The following is an 18,297-nucleotide window of genomic DNA, read 5'->3' as shown; positions in this document are numbered from 1 at the left end:
CAGGGACACAACATTGGCCCCCAAAACTTACTCTTTTATGTTCTTGCAGGAAGTTAACTAATTTTGTATCTAACCTAACAATCTGAGCTCAGTACTCTTTTATTAAACTGTCTATAAGTACTTACCTCCTCAAAGTTTCTCATGAGCAGCTTTGACATTTTACTAGTTCTCTAAGTAATGGGTTGAATCAAAACCAATGACACGTGTCCATTGACATTTGCACAAAAATCATGATTTTACCTTTCTGAAAGCTGTATTTTAACAATTTCAGAGACACTGCATTATGTCACACTGGGTTAAGCCTCAACTTGTGATGACAGCATTGCATACTGGAGCACCAATTTGAGTCCCAGCTGCACTGCCTCAAATCCATGACCCTGCTTAGACACCGTGGAAGACAGCAAAAGATGGCCCAAGTATTTGAGCCCTATCACCATGTGGGAGACCAGGATGGAGTTCATGGCTCCTGACTTCATTCTGTCCCAGCCTCAGCCATTGCATACATTTAGGGAGTGAACCAGCAGATGGAAGATCTCTTTCTCTCTCTGTCCCTCCAGCTTTCCCTCTGTCATTCTGTATTTCAATATATATATATATATGTGTGTGTGTGTGTGTATATAATATATATGTAATATATGTAATAAAATATATAATATATATATTTTGGAAGTTCCACCAAGACACCCAAGTGGACTAACTTGATAGAGTCAATTAAACTACATTACTCACTTCACACACACATAAATACTCCTTACAGAACTTGGAACTCAGAAATACTATTTCATTTTCATGAAACAAAACATCGTAATTTAGAATTTTCAGTCTAGGTGATAAACACCTTTAAACAAGGGCCTTTACTTTTTAAAATCCACCTTTGTATTCTTAAGATCCAGTATGGTATCAAGAACCTAAAATGTGTTCAGTAAACACTAAATGAATCAAAGAAGCTGGAATACACCACATGCTCCATGGTAACACCAACAAAAGAAAAAAATATTACAGTAAAATCCGGGTAGTTTTATATAGCTAGTCAACTGCAGAAAGGAAGCGAAATTCTAGATGCTTGAAATGTAAAGGCAGTCTCCCCAGAAGTGGCAGAAATCCTCACTGCACAAAGACATGGTTACAGACACCACAATTTGAAATTTTCAGCAAAAGAAGAATGAACTTCAAGTCCCTTAAGAGCTACAACTTGGGGCCGGCGCTGTGGTGTAGTGGGTTAAAGCCATGGCCTGAAGCGCCAGCATCCCATATGGGCGCTGGTCCTAATCCCATCCAGCTCTCTGCAATGGCCTGGGAAAGCAGTGGAGGATGGCCCAAGTCCTCGGGCCCCTGCACCCACGTGAGAGAGCTGGAAGAAGCTCCTGGCTTCGGATCAGCGCAGCTCCAGCTGTTGTGGCCATCTGGGGAGTGAACCAGCAGATGGATGACCTCTCTCTCTCTCTACCTCTCTCTGTAACTCTTTCACATCTCTCTGCTGTGGCCCGGGAGTGCAGTGGAGGATGGCCCAAGTGCTTGGGCCCTGCACCCCATGGGAGACCAGGAGAAGCACCTGGCTCCTGCCTTCGGATCAGCGTGGTGCGCCAGCCACAGCGCACCGGCCGCGGTGGCCATTGGAGGGTGAACCAACAGCAAAGGAAGACCTTTCTCTCTGTCTCTCTCACTGTACACTCTACCTGTCAAAAAAAAATCTTTAAAAAAAAAAAGAAAAAAGAGCTACAACTTTTAGCAGACACTACAAACCCACATGTTGCAATGTCTCCAACACCACAAAATGATATAATCCAGATTACTCTGACCAAAAATTTTCCAAAAACATAAAAAATGCACCTCAGTTCTATAAGAGCAAGTTAATAAGTTTTTTTTTGTTTTTTGTTTTTTGTTTTTTTTTTGGACAGGCAGAGTGGACAGTGAGAGAGAGAGAGAAAAAGGTCTTCCTTTGCCGTTGGTTCACCCTCCAATGGCTGCCGCGGCCGGCGCGCTGTGGCTGGCACATTGCGCTGATCCGAAGGCAGGAGCCAGGTGCTTATCCTGGTCTCCCATGGGGTGCAGGGCCCAAGCACCTGGGCCATCCTCCACTGCACTCCCGGGCCACAGCAGAGAGCTGGCCTGGAAGAGGGGCAACCAGGACAGAATCCGGCACCCCAACCGGGACTAGAACCTGGTGTGCCGGTGCCGCAAGGCGGAGGATTAGCCTAGTGAGTCGCAGCACCGGCCTCTAAGTTTTTTTGTTTGTTTGTTTGTTTTGTATTTGCCTCAAAAGACTAAACTTTCTTAGATGTATTTATTTCTTAGGCATAGACAATACCATAAATGTAGCATATGACAACATAGTATCCACATAAGGTACCTATATTCCAGGAAACAAGTAGGACATACAAATGCAAAGTAACAGCACCAAAGCAATGTACTAGGATGGGATGCTAGTCCTAGCTTTGTTTCCAGCTCAATCTGAAAAATTAATCTGTATCAGTACATGAAGAATTATTAGAGTCAAAGCTACCAATTAAGTAAATCATGCAACACCCACTCCAATGCCATTTGCTACCAGAAAGTACTAACGGTTATACACCTGTGTCCCAATGCTACCCATAAGGCCTGCCTGACAACCGCACTCACACTTCTGTGTGGCAGCAGGGCTAATTAATATCTAAGCATTTCCCTCTTTTTAATTTAGGCCAGGTTTCATTATCACTACTCAGCACACTTTCCATTTCTTTCCCTTTCTGTACAGAACTGGGCTGTACATGGAAGAAAAGTCACTTTAATGTCCCGCTTTAGCACTTGCTCTAGCAGTGAAATAACTCTGCAGCCCCCTCAGTCACCTCCACCAAGTTCTCTAAAAACACAGGACTTGGTGTTTGCTCCACGAGAAGCAGCAACAAGTCTTTGTGAGAAGGAAAATCTGAAACTTCAAATGCATGAGGACAATGTTTTTACCTTTAAAACACATGTCTTACTTTCATTTATGAAACTGAATGTGCAAAGACTTATTTTCCAAGCGCTGTCTTTTACGTTTTTATTATTTTATATTCCTTCTTACTTGGCACAGAAGGCAGAAGGGACTAAGTTTGCATCAAGGGCAAAGGGAGCCCACGTTCAGCTGCCATTTACGGCCTTCCAATGTGCTTGGACCTCAAAAAGGATTTCTTATAAAAATGACCGTGTGATTAGTAATTAAAATCACAGAGGAAGCCTGACGCCGCGGCCTCCCGAAGAGATGCGCCCTAGCAATGCACTCAAACTCCAAAGATGGATTTCGATGAGCTTGCCCCTGGTTTGTTCCTTAAAATCCCTCCGAGTCCTCCATCGCACCTAGGGAAGACACGCACGGAATTCTTTAAGGGAAATCTTCTGTAAGACACCTTTGGCAGGAAGCGGGAGGCGCTTTAAGTTCACCTTGAGAGCTGCAAAGGTGAGAATCCTGACTCACTGACATTCACACACGGGCTAAAGAGCCGGGCTACCAAAAAACAAAAACAAAAAAGCTCTGCCTCTCCGGCAGTGGGACCCTTAGACCAGCACACTGCCTACGGGGGGCTGCCCCCCAAAGTCATTACCCCGCCCCCAAAAGGTGTTTTTGTTTCAGAAACTGTCTGAACGCCAGCGGGACCTTCTCGTGCCGAATTCAGCCCGAGGACAACAAATTGGTCAACGGCGGAAGTTGCCTTTCGAAACGACTGCAACATGAAATCCAGTTTTATGATCATAACAAAACCTTCCTTCCGGGATCAGGCAAAAAAAAAAAAAAAAAAAAAAAAAAAAAAAAAAAAAAAAAAAAAAAAAAAAACTTGAGAAAAGGTCTTTCTGGATGCAACGGGCAATCGCTGACCCTCCCGTCGCCAGCCAAAAACACACAGCTCGGCCCCGGGGTCCCGAGCCCTCGGAGGACGAGCTGCGCCCCGGCAGACCCTCCAGGGGGCCCCCGTGCCGGACACCTCGGCCGCCCGCTGCGCCGATGCAGCCCGCGGCCGCCCCGGCCCTTCCCTCGGCCGTCCCGACCCCAGCACTGACCTTCCGCAGGGCCGGGACCAACAATCCCCGCCATTTCGGGCTGTTCTCCTCGCTGAAGAACTCGTACAGCTGCGGCGCCTGCTGCATGGCCCCGGCAGCAGCGCCTCCGCATCGGGGGCGGCCCGTGGGCCGGGCCGGGCCGATGGCCTGACAGGCAGGGCACGGGCCGCCTCGCCTCGCCTCGCCGGCGGCCGCCGCCTGCCGCCCGGGCCCAGGCGGCTGGGAGGCGGCGCCGGCGGGCGGGCGGGCGGGGACCCGGGGACGGCTTCCTCGGCCCGGGCGGCCCCGCTGTCGCGCAGCTCCCTCAGAGGAAGCGCCGCGGCCCGCGAGCCCGGGCGACCCCCGGTGGCGACCTCCTTTCGCCGCGGCGCTGGCCGGCTTCTCGGGCGGCTCCTCCTCCTTTGTCTGGGTCCGAAGCCCTGAAGGTTTCAGCCGGCCTCACCCCCGCCCAGACTCCCGCTACGGCCGCGGCGGGCGGAGAGCGGCGGCGGCGGCGGCTGCTGCTCGTCTCCTCATCGCCTCATCCCCGCCCTCTCGGCCCGCAACACCGCCCGGCTCGGCCCAGCCCTGCCCGCCCGAGTCACCTCCAGAGGGCCCTGCGGACTGACGGGGCGCGCGCGTCGGGCGGGAGAGCCACACTCGCGCGGACGGAGCTGGCCGCCGCCGCCGCCGCCGCCGCCGCCCCCGCCCCTTCAGCAGCGGCGCAGAGAGCGCGGAGGCCGCAGACGAGCTCCGGGGCCCCGCACTCGCAGCTCGGCCCGCCCCCTCGGCCCGGCACTCATCGTCCCCGGCCGCCGGAGAAGCCCCGCACGGAGCATGCGCGCCGCGGAGCTGGCAGCGGCGCCGGCCAGGCGCGGAGGTGCTGGGGCCAGGGGGCCCGCCGGGGGGTCCGCCTCTCCCGGGAGCTTCGCCTATTCCAGACAGACTCGGCAAAGTTACTGACTCTTTTTACGCATACTCTTCTTCCTCCCCTCTAGCTTCCCAAGGCAATCGCGATTCGGTGCGGCTCTTGAGGAGTCCGTGGACTGCGGTGGTGGGAGACGGTCTAGGGTTGGTGAGGGAAAAGGGCTTTGGGGTTAGACACTGTAATTAACGTGTTTGTGGCGGACTTGGCTCCTTTGGATATAGGAGACGGTAACTTTCACTTGGTGATGCTGTGGGGAGCCGAGAAGAGACGGCTTGGAAATCTCTTAGCCCTCGGTGGCAGGGCCAGAAGTGGCAAATGACAATGACGTCCATCAAGCTTGAAGTGAAAGGTCCCTCACTTGCACAGGCCCCTGTGTGTTCACAAAATCAGATCATTAAAAAAAAAATCAGTAGATATTTTTGAGCTATTAATCTATCCTCCACTTTGTGTAGGCTTCGGGTCCTACCGAATCTGGATCCGATCCTGCGAGGAGGTATTTACTCGTTAGCAACTCCCAGTAAGATCTCCGACCTTAAGCTTTTCCAAGTTGAAGAAGCATAGACTCTGGAAACTGTATGATTAGCACAAATTCCATCTCATGAAAGATACTGAGCACATGACTATTAACCTGCTGTAAAGAGGACAATCAGTCCTTCACGCCCTGTCCCTGGCCACCAGTGAGGAAGGGAAAGACAAGCTCCAAAAAACCAAGTCTGTGCCACAATTTCAGGCCCAGGACCAGTGGCTGAACAATTATCCTCCCCCCAAAAACGCATCGTGTGTTCAGCTTGGCAAAATCAAAAGGGCAGAGTGGGAAAACTTAAAGAGATCATTTTTAATCAAGTACCCAATGAGTCAAGAATGTCGTGTAATAAATGGGCACATCCACATTCCCCGCACTTGGGATAGTGGAAGCTTGTATTTCTACAATTAATCTTAGTGTGTGAGGGCTAAGACCTGCTTATATACAGTGTCCTCACATCTCTCTCCTGTTCCCAGCCCCCAGCCATAAACTACCAGGCTGTCGCTGTATCTTCTCCTGGGAGAGTCAAGTTGTTAGTGGTAAGTTTCATTCTTGGCCAAGGATATTAGAAGGCTTTTTCTAGGGCAGATCTGGCCTGAAGACATATTTTGTTTGGCCAAGGTTGTATTTAAGTTTTTGACATTGTGGTTCACATTTTACAACCCAGAGATTACATATAAAAATGTGTATTTCCAGCTTCTCTTGACAAAGATCCAGCTACAGGGAGTCCTACGGCATTTACGCAAGGGAATACTGAGCAGGCGCAGGTAGTGGCTACCCTCTTTAGAAAAGTATGCCATCCCATTTCCAGTTGGCTGTCCTCCCCACCTGGCACTGCTCACTCTTTTATGTAACCTGCGCCGTCTCTGCAGGCGCCTGAGTTGTGATCTCTGGGCTGGAAATATGATCCATGTGGGATCATCCAAGAGTGACACCAGAAGAGTTCCCCAACCAGACAAATGAGCCATCCAGAAAAAAATATTAGATTCATACCCACACTCGACACGAGGATAGATTCCAGATATGTCAAAGATTTAACTGTCAGAAATAAAGCCATAAAGTTATAAGCTCAGAGTACAAAAGACCTTTTCATATGACACAAAATCTAGAAGAGAGATAAATTCAACTTTAAAAAGAAAGCCATAAACTAAGCCAAAAGGCAAATAGCAAACTGGAAAAAAATATCTGTAGCTCATCTTTGAAGAGTTAATTTCTTTAACATATAGGCAAGGTTTTACAAATAAAATTTAAAATAGCCGGTGCCGCGGCTCACTAGGCTAATCCTCCGCCTAGCGGCGCCAGCACACCGGGTTCTAGTCCCGGTCGGGGCGCCGGATTCTGTCCCGGTTGCCCCTCTTCCAGGCCAGCTCTCTGCTGTGGCCAGGGAGTGCAGTGGAGGATGGCCCAAGTGCTTGGGCCCTGCACCCCATGGGAGACCAGGAGAAGCACCTGGCTCCTGGCTCCTGGCTCCTGCCATCGGATCAGCGCGGTGCACTGGCCGCAGCGCGCTGGCCGCGGCGGCCATTGGAGGGTGAACCAATGGCAAAGGAAAACCTTTCTCTCTTTCTCTCTCTCTCACTGTCCACTCTGCCTGTCAAAAAAAAAAAAAATTAAATTAATGGGGGAAAGGATAAAAGATATGAAAATACAGTTCACAGAAAATGAAACCTAAATGTCTCTTAAACACATTAAAAATACTGAAGCTTACTCTCATTAAAAAACTACAAATTTGGGGTGGGCACTATGGCATAGTAAGCTAAGCCTCCACCTGCGGTACTGGCATCCCATAAGGGTACCAGTTCAAGTCCTGGCTGCTCCACTTCCAATCCAGCTCCCTGCTAATGGCCTGGGAGAGGAGTGGAAGACGGTCCAAGTGCTTGAGCCCCTGCACACATGAGCAAGACCCAGAAAAAGCTCCTGGCTCCTGGCTTTGGGTCAGCCCAGCTCCAGCTGTTGTGGCCATTTGGGGTGAACCAGCGGATGGCAGACCTCTCTCTGACTCTCCCTCCCTCAATCTGTAACTACCTATCAAATAAATATATGTATATTTTAAAAAAAGAAAACTGCAAATTTAAATTACATTGTTAATTTTTACACTTAATTTTTTACCAATTAAAATAACACAAATCAAAATGGTTGATCATACACTATGATGGTGAAGATATGGGGAAACAGGCACCCTAATATATAATTGGTGGGAAAATAAAATATTTTTAAGTTTTTGTTTTTATTTTATTTGAAAGGGAGGAAGGGGGAAAGAGAGAGAGAGCGCACAAGGGAGAGGGAGAGGGGGAGGGGGAGGGGGAGTATCTTCCATCTAGTTAAAAATAACCAAACCTCTGTGGAACATTCTCCAAGATGTGCTGCAAAGTGGAAAGAACAGGCCATACTTATGCAATACAGAATAGAATATGGTACCACTCATATTTTTTTTTAAAAAGAGACTGTATTTTATTATAAATTATTTATCTGCAATGCCACACAAGATTTCTGTTGCCACAGGGATGAAAACGGTGGCTGGAGGACAGGGAGAGACTTTACTGTGTACTTTTTTGTGACTTTTGAATTTTTAACCACATAAATGCAGTATTTATTCAACATATTGCTTAGTTAAAAGTAACTTCATGAAAAATTTTGAGTTCCTTATATATATTTGCTTCAAGTGTGAAAAAAATGCAAGTATTAAGCCTGTGCATACTATAAGAGGGAGGGTCTAATAAAAAGTTCGATCATAAAATTTAAACTAAGATTAATATTCTAACTACTGTGGTAATAATTTGGTGCAACTTTGCATGCTTTTTTTGAAATGTAGAGTTATTTTTTGGGAGATCATTCGAATGACCCAAGCAAATCCTAGGTTTTAAAATGCAGTTAATACTTACCATAAATCTCTCATTGAAAAACATTGGCTAGGACTTACTCAACATTTCTCCCATTTACTCTCTCATACTTCCTCAATTTATTTAAAGCTACAAGTGCTGCCAGTCAGCAGCAAACCAAAGCAATACCACAGGAAACAATAAATGTTGTTGTCCTTCACTGCCATGGTTCATTGCCATTGCTGGCTGTTTTTCTCACAGTTCATCTGCATCAAAGAAGTCAGAGCAAGTGCTCAGGTGATCCTTTGCCCTTTGACCCTTCAATGAGACTCAAACTGAGAAAGCCCACCCCTGCATGCAGAGCATCAAAAAATGTCTTCTCAGGAGGAACTGTAATTTTTTATGAAATTCCATGACTAATTTTTTAAAAATCATGCTCCCCTCTCCCCAAAGCATTGTCTTTGTTTCATATGAGAAGGGTCTTCAGAAGGTTCATGAAAAATGGAATTAAAAATGAATTTATTTTGGTGCAAAATGTTTTGAAATCCATGTATATATGGAGTCTTCAAAAAGTTCATGGAAGGGGCCGGCACTGTGGCGCAGTAAGCTAAGCCTCTGTCTGTGGCGCCCACATCCCATTCAGGCTGCTCCTCTTCCAAAGCAGCTCTCTGCTAGGGCAGAGGGAGCAGAAGATGGCCCAAGTGGTTGGGCCCTGCACCGGCATGGGAGACCCAGAAGAAGCTCCTGGCTCCTGGCTTCAGATCAGCTCAGCTCTGGCCTTGTAACCATTTGGGGAGTGAACCATTGGATGGAAGATCTTTCTCTCTGTCTCTCCCTCTCTCTGTCTGTAACTCTATCTCTCAAATAAATAAAATCTTTAAAAAAAAAAAAGTTCATGGAAAATGTGCATTCTGAAAAGTCTATGCATATATTTTAATATTTTTTGCACTGCAAAACTTATTTTTTAATTCCATTTTTCTTTAAGGTGTTTTAAGTATCCTTGTACTATCTCTCATAGAGTAGCAATCATGTCCCCTGGTATGACAACACTGAAGTCATCCAAATATTGCCACCATTACCAGATGGAAAGTCATGTTTAATGAGTATGGAACAGACTGTTCCAGACACCAACTTCTTTATTTTTTTAGAAAAATTTATTTGAAAGTCAGAATTATACAGAGAGAGGGAGAGAGATCTTCCATCCGCTAGTTCAATCCCCAAATGGCCACAACAGCCAAAGTCAGGCCAGACTGGAGCCAGGAGCCAGGAGCTTCTTCCAGGACTCCCACATAGGTGCAGGGGCTCAAGCACTTGAGTCATCTTTCTCTGCTTTCCTAGGCACATTAGCAGGGAGCTGGATTGGAAGTGGAGCAGCTGGGACAGGAACTGGTGCCCATATGGGGTGCTGGTGCTGTAGGTGGTGAATATACCTGCTGCAGCACAACACTGGCCCTAAGACAGCAACTTCTATTATAAAAGTGAAATGGAGGGCCGGCACCACGGCTCACTAGGCTAATCCTCTGCCTTGCGGCGCCGGCACACCGGGTTCTAGTCTCGGTCGGGGCGCCTGATTCTGTCCCGGTTGCCCCTCTTCCAGGCCAGCTCTCTGCTGTGGCCAGGGAGTGCAGTGGAGGATGGCCCAAGTGCTTGGGCCCTGCACCCCATGGGAGACCAAAAGAAGCACCTGGCTCCTGCCATCGGATCAGCGCGGTGCGCCGGCCGAAGCGCACCTGCTGCGGCGGCCATTGGAGGGTGAACCAACGGCAAAGGAAGACCTTTCTCTCTGTCTCTCTCTCTCACTGTCCACTCTGCCTGTCAAAAAAAAAAAAAAAAAAAAAAGTGAAATGGAAAGGCACCATTCAAGTGCTTGTTAATTATATTATTGAAATAAAATCTTTCCAAGTCCTGATAATTATAAAGTTGGGCTGTCAGCAATTAAAGTCCTCATAATCTGTTCAGTACAGCTCCCAACTGGGGGTTGGTTTGTCAATAATCACATATGCATATGGATCTTGATCACAAAACAGGCATTTAGTAAAGACAAGAAATAAAACAACTACTGGTTAGCACACCTCAAAGTGTTAATAATTATGGCAATTTGCTTAAATTGTTTACTTTTGTGCATAATTACTGTGATGGATAGAGTATATAGCAGGTAATATCCATTCTCTTCTTCCTACTGTCAGAGATTAGAAAGGTAAAAGCAATACTTCCTAAATTCCCTTGAAGCCAGGATTTTGCATGTGATTTAAGTTGGACCCATCAGATGTACTGATGTCAGATCTAGGAGGCAGAAGCGAGTTGGAAGCTGCAGCTCTGGCATTTTTGCTGCAACAGCTAGATTCACTGCATGGCAGTTCCCTGTGTGTGCATCCTAATTGTTTGGAAGCGCTTTCATGGTAGCCTGCATCTGTAGGGTGCCTCTGGGACTTGTTCCTGAAAGTTCAACATACAGTCTACTTCAGCAGCCTTCTAATTATTAATAAGCCTAAGAAGAAATGTATTCTTGTTTAGCTGGAATAGATTCTATTCTTTGCAACCGAATTCAAAATAATATACCACCAACACAGACTTCCTCCCTCAGGGGTAGAATATGTGAGTTTGTATCAAGTAGCCCACAAAATGGCTTTTTTTTTTTTTTTTTTTTTGACAGGCAGAGTGGACAGTGAGAGAGAGAGACAGAGAGAAAGGTCTTCCTTTGCCGTTGGTTCACCCTCCAATGGCCGCTGCAGCCGGCGTGCTGCGGCCAGCGCACCGCGCTGATCCGATGGCAGGAGCCAGGTACCTATCCTGGTCTCCCATGGAGTGCAAGGCCCAAGTACCTGGGCCATCCTCCACTGCACTCCCTGGCCACAGCAGAGAGCTGGCCTGGAAGAGGGGCAACCGGGACAGAATCTGGCGCCCCGACTGGGACTAGAACCCGGTGTGCTGGCGCCGCAAGGCAGAGGATTAACCTAGTGAGCCGTGGCGCAGGCATTGTTTTGTTTTATAAATGCAATGCTCTAGTCACTCTACTACTCGGAAATTTGGTTCTTTTGACCAAATGCTCATGTATTCCTTACTTAGGAAAACACGGTGATTTTTCTGGTGTGATCCATTGATATGGCCTTCTTGAAAACTTTCGTTGCTTCTCTTGGAAGCTGAGTATCTTGGAATGATCCTTCAGATTCCCTTTACCCCGTGACTCCCCACTACCATAGCCATTTGTAGAGTAACTGCCATCGTTTTTTTGTTTGTTTGTTTGTTTGTTTTTTTAAGATTACTTATTTATTTGAAAGACTGAATTACAGAGAGAGAAGCAGAGAGAGAGAGAGAGAGAGAGAGATGTTTCATTCTCTGGTTCACTCTCCAAATGGCCACAATGGTCAGGGCTGGGCCAGGCCGAAGCCAGGAGCCAGAAGCTTCATCCAGGTCTCCCACATGGGGGCAAGGGCCCAAGAACTCAGGCCATCTAGTGCTGCTTTCCCAGGCCCATCAGCAGAGAGCTGTTTCAAAAGTGGAGCAGCTGGGACTCAAACCACACCCATATGGTGGGATGCAGCACTGTAGAGCCACAGACAACTGCTGCACCCACTGAGCCTCAGTGCCAGCCCAATAACTGCCATCGTTGTATACTCGTTCCATAGGAAACCTCTATCCTCTCAATTAAAAATGCTGGTAGAACCTTGCAATGTTCAATGGCATGTCACCTTCCCTAACATAATGTGGTATTTAAACTTTTATTTATCTATTTTCATCTTATAGGAAAGGCAGAGAAAAACAAGAGCAGACATAGAGATCTTCCATCCACTAGTTCACTCCCCAAATGCCTGCAACAGCCAGGGCTGGGTTAGGCCTGGAGCTAGGACCACAGTTGGGTCTCCCACATGAGTGGCAGGGACCCAAGTTATCTGAGCCATCACCTCCAGGGGTGTGCAGATGCAGGAAGCTGGAATCAGAAGCGTAGCTGGGACTCCAACCCAGGCACTCAGATATGGGATGCAAGCATCCCAAGCAGCATCTTACCAGCTGTACCAAATGCCCTCCCCTAACATAATAATAATATTTCATACTAAACTTTTTATTTCTTTAATTACAGAAAACTAAGAAATTTTGGTGAGTAGTCTATAAACTTAAAGTACAAAATTCTGACAGGCACAGTAATTGAAATGAGCAATTTGATAGCCCCAGATTCTAAAGCACAAAGTTGGGTATTAGAAGACAATCTTGGGGCTGGTACTGTGGCATAAAGGCTGCTGCCTGCAGTGCCAGCATCCCATATGGGCCCAGTTTGAGTCCTGGCTGCTCCACTTCCAATCCAGCTCTCTGCTATGGCCTGGGAAAGCAGTAGAAGATGGCCCAAGCCCATGACCCCTGCATCCGCATGGGAGACCCAGAAGAAGCTCCTGGCTCCTGGCTTTGGACTGGCGCAGCTCTGGCCATTGAGCCAATTGGTGAGTGAACCAGCGGATAGAAGACCTCTCTCTCTCTCTTTCTGCCTCTCCTTTTTCTCTCTGTGTAACTCTTTCAAGGAAATAAATCTTTAAAAAAAAAAAAGAAGACAATCTTTTCCTATCAGCCTTTAACATAACCAACATGCTTAGTTCCTGGTAATTAGAAGGATCCAGGCAATTGGAACTTTGTACTTGCCTCAGCTAGAATTACTGATCAAACATCTAACAATCAGTTAGGAGGAACTAGGCATTCTGGGAAACAGAAATTGAAATGTGTGCAGTATGATTTGGGAAACTTGTCCCCAGTCCAAAAACATCCTTGTTCATAAATTGATATACTTAAAATGTATCTCTCACATCGCCAGTGGGAAAATTTAAGTCAAATGATATCTGAAAAACATGGAAAAAACAATCACCACTCCAGCTCTTTCATTCCACTCCATCTTGTTTGAGATCACTGAAGTTAAGAAAGGGCATTCTCATTACAGAGTTTTAAACAGAGCTTGACTGAAGTTTAAAGTTCTCTAGCAATAGAGAACTCGCCGACCTTGAGGTCCTTTCCAAAATTCAAAGTTGCACATCCAGGCAAACCAAGGTGTGCCATCACACCTGTCTGTTGCCAAATCTTTTTTTTTTTTTTTTTTTTTTTGACAGGCAGAGTGGACAGTGAGAGAGAGAGACAGAGAGAAAGGTCTTCCTTTGCCGTTGGTTCACCCTCCAATGGCCACCGCGGCCGGCGCGCTGTGGCCGGCGCACCGCGCTGATCCGATGGCAGGAGCCAGGAGCCAGGTGCTTCTCCTGGTCTCCCATGGGGTGCAGGGCCCAAGCACTTGGGCCATCCTCCACTGCACTCCCTGGCCACAGCAGAGAGCTGGCCTGGAAGAGGGGCAACCGGGACAGAATCCAGCGCCCCGACCGGGACTAGAACCCGGTGTGCCGGCGCCGCTAGGCGGAGGATTAGCCTAGTGAGCCGTGGCGCCGGCGCCAAATCTAAATGACAAAATTTCTCATCTTATCCAAGAGGCAGAAAATATTAGCACCTAACAAAAAGAACACAATCCTTGAGGCCAGAAAACACACAGCTGGTTGGTTATCACCACTGCTCTTCTCTTCAGGGATTTGGGATTTTATTTCTCGTCTTAAACCCTTTAATGGGCACCAACTCTTCAAAAGCATCTCTAGGGAGCTTTCTCTTTCTCAAATCACCTTGCCCTGTCCTTGCAAATCCTGATAGAGAGACTTCAAAAACTCTCAACGAGTACATTAAAAATTTAGTAACTGGCTTCAGAATTGCTCCTCAAAAATGTTCATAAGATCTCTGGATAATACATGCTCTGAAAGATGAAACATCTGACCAAAGCAGTGTAGATGTAGATCAAGGGCCCAGGAGGGCAGAGCCAGCCCTTAGACGCTGCAGACACCATCTGCACACTCACAGGGATGGTTCCCAGGCACAGCCATCGGGCTTGGTCTCCAGAGCAGGCCCTGTAAACTCCCTTGTCGGGGCTGGCACTATGCACCACCCTCGTCACTATCCTCTGAAGAAAGTTCTAAGAGTCCAGGTTATCCCACAGGCCAGTGGGGAGATTTTCAAATGGCCTCAGGCTAAATGGAACTCTGCCAATAGTAAAGGCAGCTCCCCAAACAGGACATGCTCTGAAAGGGTCATGGGGTGGACTTCGATTGACACTTATGTGTATGGATAAAAGGATTACGTCACATAAGGTCAATCACCCAGAATTTACTTGCTTGTGCTAAGAGTTCCTCCCAAACTACTCTGAAGCTAAAATCTAAAATGCTTCTCTTCTAATTCGTAATATAAATTACCTCATTATTATAATATATACAAATACAGAAGCAGCTTGCTTTTTTTTTTTTAATGATGGGCTGCTATCTAAAGCTCTGATAGTTTGTTTTATACATGGGAAATGTATTTGAATAAAAGTTTTCATAGACCTTAAAAAGTTGCTCTCCACAACACCCAAGCTCATTAAAATATTTTTAATATTAATATACATTTCCTCTCAGAAATACACAAAACTTTTAAATATCATATCAGTATTAAACAACAAAGCCCTATTGATACAAATATCAAATGTTTTACAAACATAGTAACCTACATAATTCAAAACATTTTCAAGAAATTTTCCACTTGTATTTCTTGTGAGTATAACACAGACTCACAGGGAATGAGGATTGCATGAATTACAATAGTTATTTTTGTGATTTCAGTCTTTCACAGTATGATGTGTATGCAATTTTACTGCTGATGAAATAGAACTACAATAATCTCTACTTCTTGGTTGTCTTGTAATGGAACAAAACAAATAATCTCTGTGTTGTAGTTCTTGCAAGAATGAGTTTTATTATGAAGAACCGGTAGGGTCTGCTTCTTCTGTGAGTGACTTGAGTGTTTTCAGGGTGTCCATCCCCAGTGTTGAGTAGTGACTGCCTGTTCTGTGCACCTGGGATGTGCTGCTGCTTGAACATAAGCTGATGAATGTCCTTGCAGATTAATGGATGAGGTAGCTCAGTCAGTGTGATCATCAAGTCTTGAAGTGAAGGGAAAAGGCAGCAAACAGAAGCTTTCCTGTCGACCAAAATGCACATTCTTCTCACTGAGTCCTCACACAACTTTGGAGAAAGAGAGAGCGAGACAAGGAAAGGAGAGAGCCCACATGAGAGAACGGATGGCAACGTCCCCCTGGACAGGGCTCTGTTACCATGGCTTCCCCAGTCAGGTCGCCGCGTCTCCGTTCTCATTTCTATTCCCCAGCTTTCCAAAACAGTAAGCATCATTGTAGCAGAGAAGCCACACGCAAACACACAGAATACAACACAGCACTGGGCACCGACTCGAGAGACTCATGAAGTGCGTGTGGACGTAAGGCACTTTCGCGGCTGACAAAAGTGAATGCCTCAAAGTGAAGGTGTGAACCCAAAGCGGAGAAGTAACCTCATAAAATTCACAGAAGCCCTGAAAAACCACGTACGCGTGACTCATTAGCGATTCTGGCCAACATCTTGAGAACCCTCGTGTGGCCGAAGAACGGATATATAAGAGAGGAAAAAAAATTATTTTAATTCCAGTTCTATACATCAGGGTTAAGATTCTTAAACTGCTCTAGTAAAATCCTACCTGTTCTACGTCCTTTTAGTTTCTTAGTCACAGAAGACTGAAGAGCAGGCAACAGTCTGGAAGGGCGGACCACTGCGAGACCCTAGGGAGACCCCTCACCACATCAGCTATAAGGGGCCCAGGTGTCACAAAGGTTTTGAGTTTGTTCTGCGAAGTTATTTCTCACAAATGAGAGCTAAGGTAGAATCTAATTCCTTCCAAAGCTGTGGTGTGGTCAGGCCAAAGTCAGAAGCAAGGAACACAATGGAGGTTGCCCACGTGGGTGGCAGAGACCTCATTATGGGAGCCATTGGTGGCGGCCTCCAGGGTCTATATCAGCAGGAAGCTGGAACTGGGAGCCGGAGTCGGGAATCGAACCCAGGCACTCCATCACGGGACATGGGCACCTCGACCGGCGTCTTCACTGTGAGGCCAGAAGCCCACCCCCAAATCAAGAGTTTTTAATTTCAAATACAAATAATGTTGCTCTAAATAATGTGAGCTCTTCTATGACTCTTCAAGATTAAGAGAATGTTTACAACTTATGCTATATCATATTTTCTTATCTAGGACAGACTAAAAAGCTCACGTATTACAACACTAAAAAACTGACTTAAGGGAAAAAAAATCAGATTTTCATAACATCATTCTCCCAAATTCTACAAGAGCCAAATATTCTCTGACTCATGGTTGCTAAGGACAGGGTATTAGCAAAGCCAGGGATTCGGAACAGATACAGCTGTATCACGCCTCTTTATTCACAAAGTAAAAGAACATGGATCTTAGTTAAAAAAAATGTTCATATGTTACATCATTTTAACAATCCAGCAGTTATCTCTGCCTTAAAAATGCTATCTTAAAAACATTTTCTTAAATTAAAATGGAAGGATGCAACCAGTACACAACTGTTGCAGATGTGCAATTACAATGCATACCTAGCTCCTTTCATGATTTATAATTCAAATCTTTGCTGCACTTCATCTGCAATCATTTCAGAAATTGCAAGCGAAGAAGTGGCAGCAGGGGAAGGTGCATTTCTCACATGAAGAATGCGACTTCCAATATCCCCAACTCCTCCATCAAATACAAAATCTTCTACCAGATTTCCGTCTCTGTCCAGGGCCTGGGCGCGTACTCCAGCAGGACCTCTGTGAAAGTAAAAGAGTGGTTGTCAGCCAGCTGGAATAGACAGGGCACTTTACGAGGCTGTGGTTTTCAGTCTTTATTCTGTAAATGTATGATTATGTGAGAAAACCTGATAGATCTGGATTTAGCCCAGGGTTAGGCTGTAAGATATGTTTCCTTAGCCTACAGCATAAGGTCTATTACATAATAATGCTTATTAAATAAGTACACATTTGTCCTTTCCAAAAGCAGCAGATAAATCCACATTTGAGATAGGTTATTTATTGAATTTTTAAAAAGATTCATTTATTTATTTGAAAGTCAGAGTTACAGAGAGGGGGGGGGGGAGAGAGTTCTTCCATATCTTAGTTCACTTCCCAAATGGCCACAACGACCAGAGCTGGGCCAGTACAAAGCCACAAGCCAGGAGTTTTCTCTGGGTCTCCCACGTGACTGCAGGGGTCCAAAGACTTGAGCCATCTTCTGCTGCTTCTCCCAGGCCATTAGGAGGAAGCTGGATCAGAAATGGAGTAGCTGGGACTTGAACCTGCACCCATATGGGATGCTGGTGTCTCTGGTAGCAGCTTTATCCACTATACCACAGTGCCAGTCCCTAAAGTTCTGTATTCTGAGTACAGATATGAGATTTCTGTTACTTTTGAAAATAGTTAAAATTTACAGGAGAAATCAAAATTAACTGGATTTTTAGGATCCAAAAGCACCTCCTCAGAAACTGTTCAAGAAAACCTGCTGTGAAAATGACTGTCAGACACATCACCAAGATTCAAGAAACCAGGCAAAAGGGGCCGGTGCTGTGGTATAGCAGGTAAAGCCAACACCTGCAGTGCCGACATCCCATATGGCTGCTCCACTTCCCATCCAGCTCTCTGCTATGGCCTGTGAAAGCAGTAGAAGGTGGCCCAAGTCCTTGGGCCCCTGTACCTGTGTGGGAGACTTGGAAGAAGCTCCTGGTTCCTGGCTTCATATTGGTACAGCTCTGGCCATTGTGGCCAATGGGGAGTGAACTAAGGATGGAAGATCTCTCTGTCTCTCCCTCTCTCTCTGTAACTCTGCCTTTCAAGTAAATAAAAATAAGTTAAAAAAAAACTTTCAAGTAAAAAATCAGATATATTGCTTAGAACACAAAATGATGGACTGGGACTGCCAGCTAGCATTTCTCAGGGTGAAGCTGTGTATGAGTGCAGAAGACAGCACGTGGTCGTGGTCCGTTTGGCGCAGTCTCTATTTTACGGTGATAACCCATCAAAGCAGCATTTCTCCCCGCTTTCCTTGGGAAGTGCTGCTGTTGCTGTTGAGGTCTCTTGGGGTGAGTTTTCCTGCTCCACTCCTTGCACTAA

General features: G+C 46.2%; 2 protein-coding genes across 7 annotated transcripts in view; both read right to left on the bottom strand.

The window, feature by feature from the left end:
• Positions 1 to 4,460, bottom strand: part of SOS2 (SOS Ras/Rho guanine nucleotide exchange factor 2) — a 110,523-nt gene extending 106,063 nt beyond the window's left edge. Inside the window, exon 1 of one of the 2 annotated variants that reach the window (XM_002718299.5) lies at positions 4,015 to 4,460. In XM_002718299.5, the coding sequence (XP_002718345.2) occupies positions 4,015 to 4,101 (87 nt within the window). In that variant the 5' untranslated portion in view covers positions 4,102 to 4,460. The remainder of the gene's footprint in view (positions 1 to 4,014) is intronic. The other variant, XM_051822817.2, reaches the window with a different exon arrangement.
• A 10,222-nt stretch (positions 4,461 to 14,682) lies between these two features.
• L2HGDH (L-2-hydroxyglutarate dehydrogenase) overlaps positions 14,683 to 18,297 on the bottom strand; it is a 56,411-nt gene continuing 52,796 nt past the window's right edge. For all 5 annotated transcript variants that reach the window (XM_002718232.5, XM_070053676.1, XM_070053677.1 and 2 more), the window contains one exon: positions 14,683 to 16,962. In XM_002718232.5, coding sequence (XP_002718278.2) covers positions 16,767 to 16,962 — 196 coding nt within the window. In that variant the 3' untranslated portion in view covers positions 14,683 to 16,766. The remainder of the gene's footprint in view (positions 16,963 to 18,297) is intronic.

This window comes from Oryctolagus cuniculus, chromosome 12, assembly GCF_964237555.1.
Source record: "Oryctolagus cuniculus chromosome 12, mOryCun1.1, whole genome shotgun sequence".
NCBI lineage: Eukaryota > Metazoa > Chordata > Mammalia > Lagomorpha > Leporidae > Oryctolagus > Oryctolagus cuniculus.
This window is presented reverse-complemented; position numbering and strand designations above follow the sequence as displayed.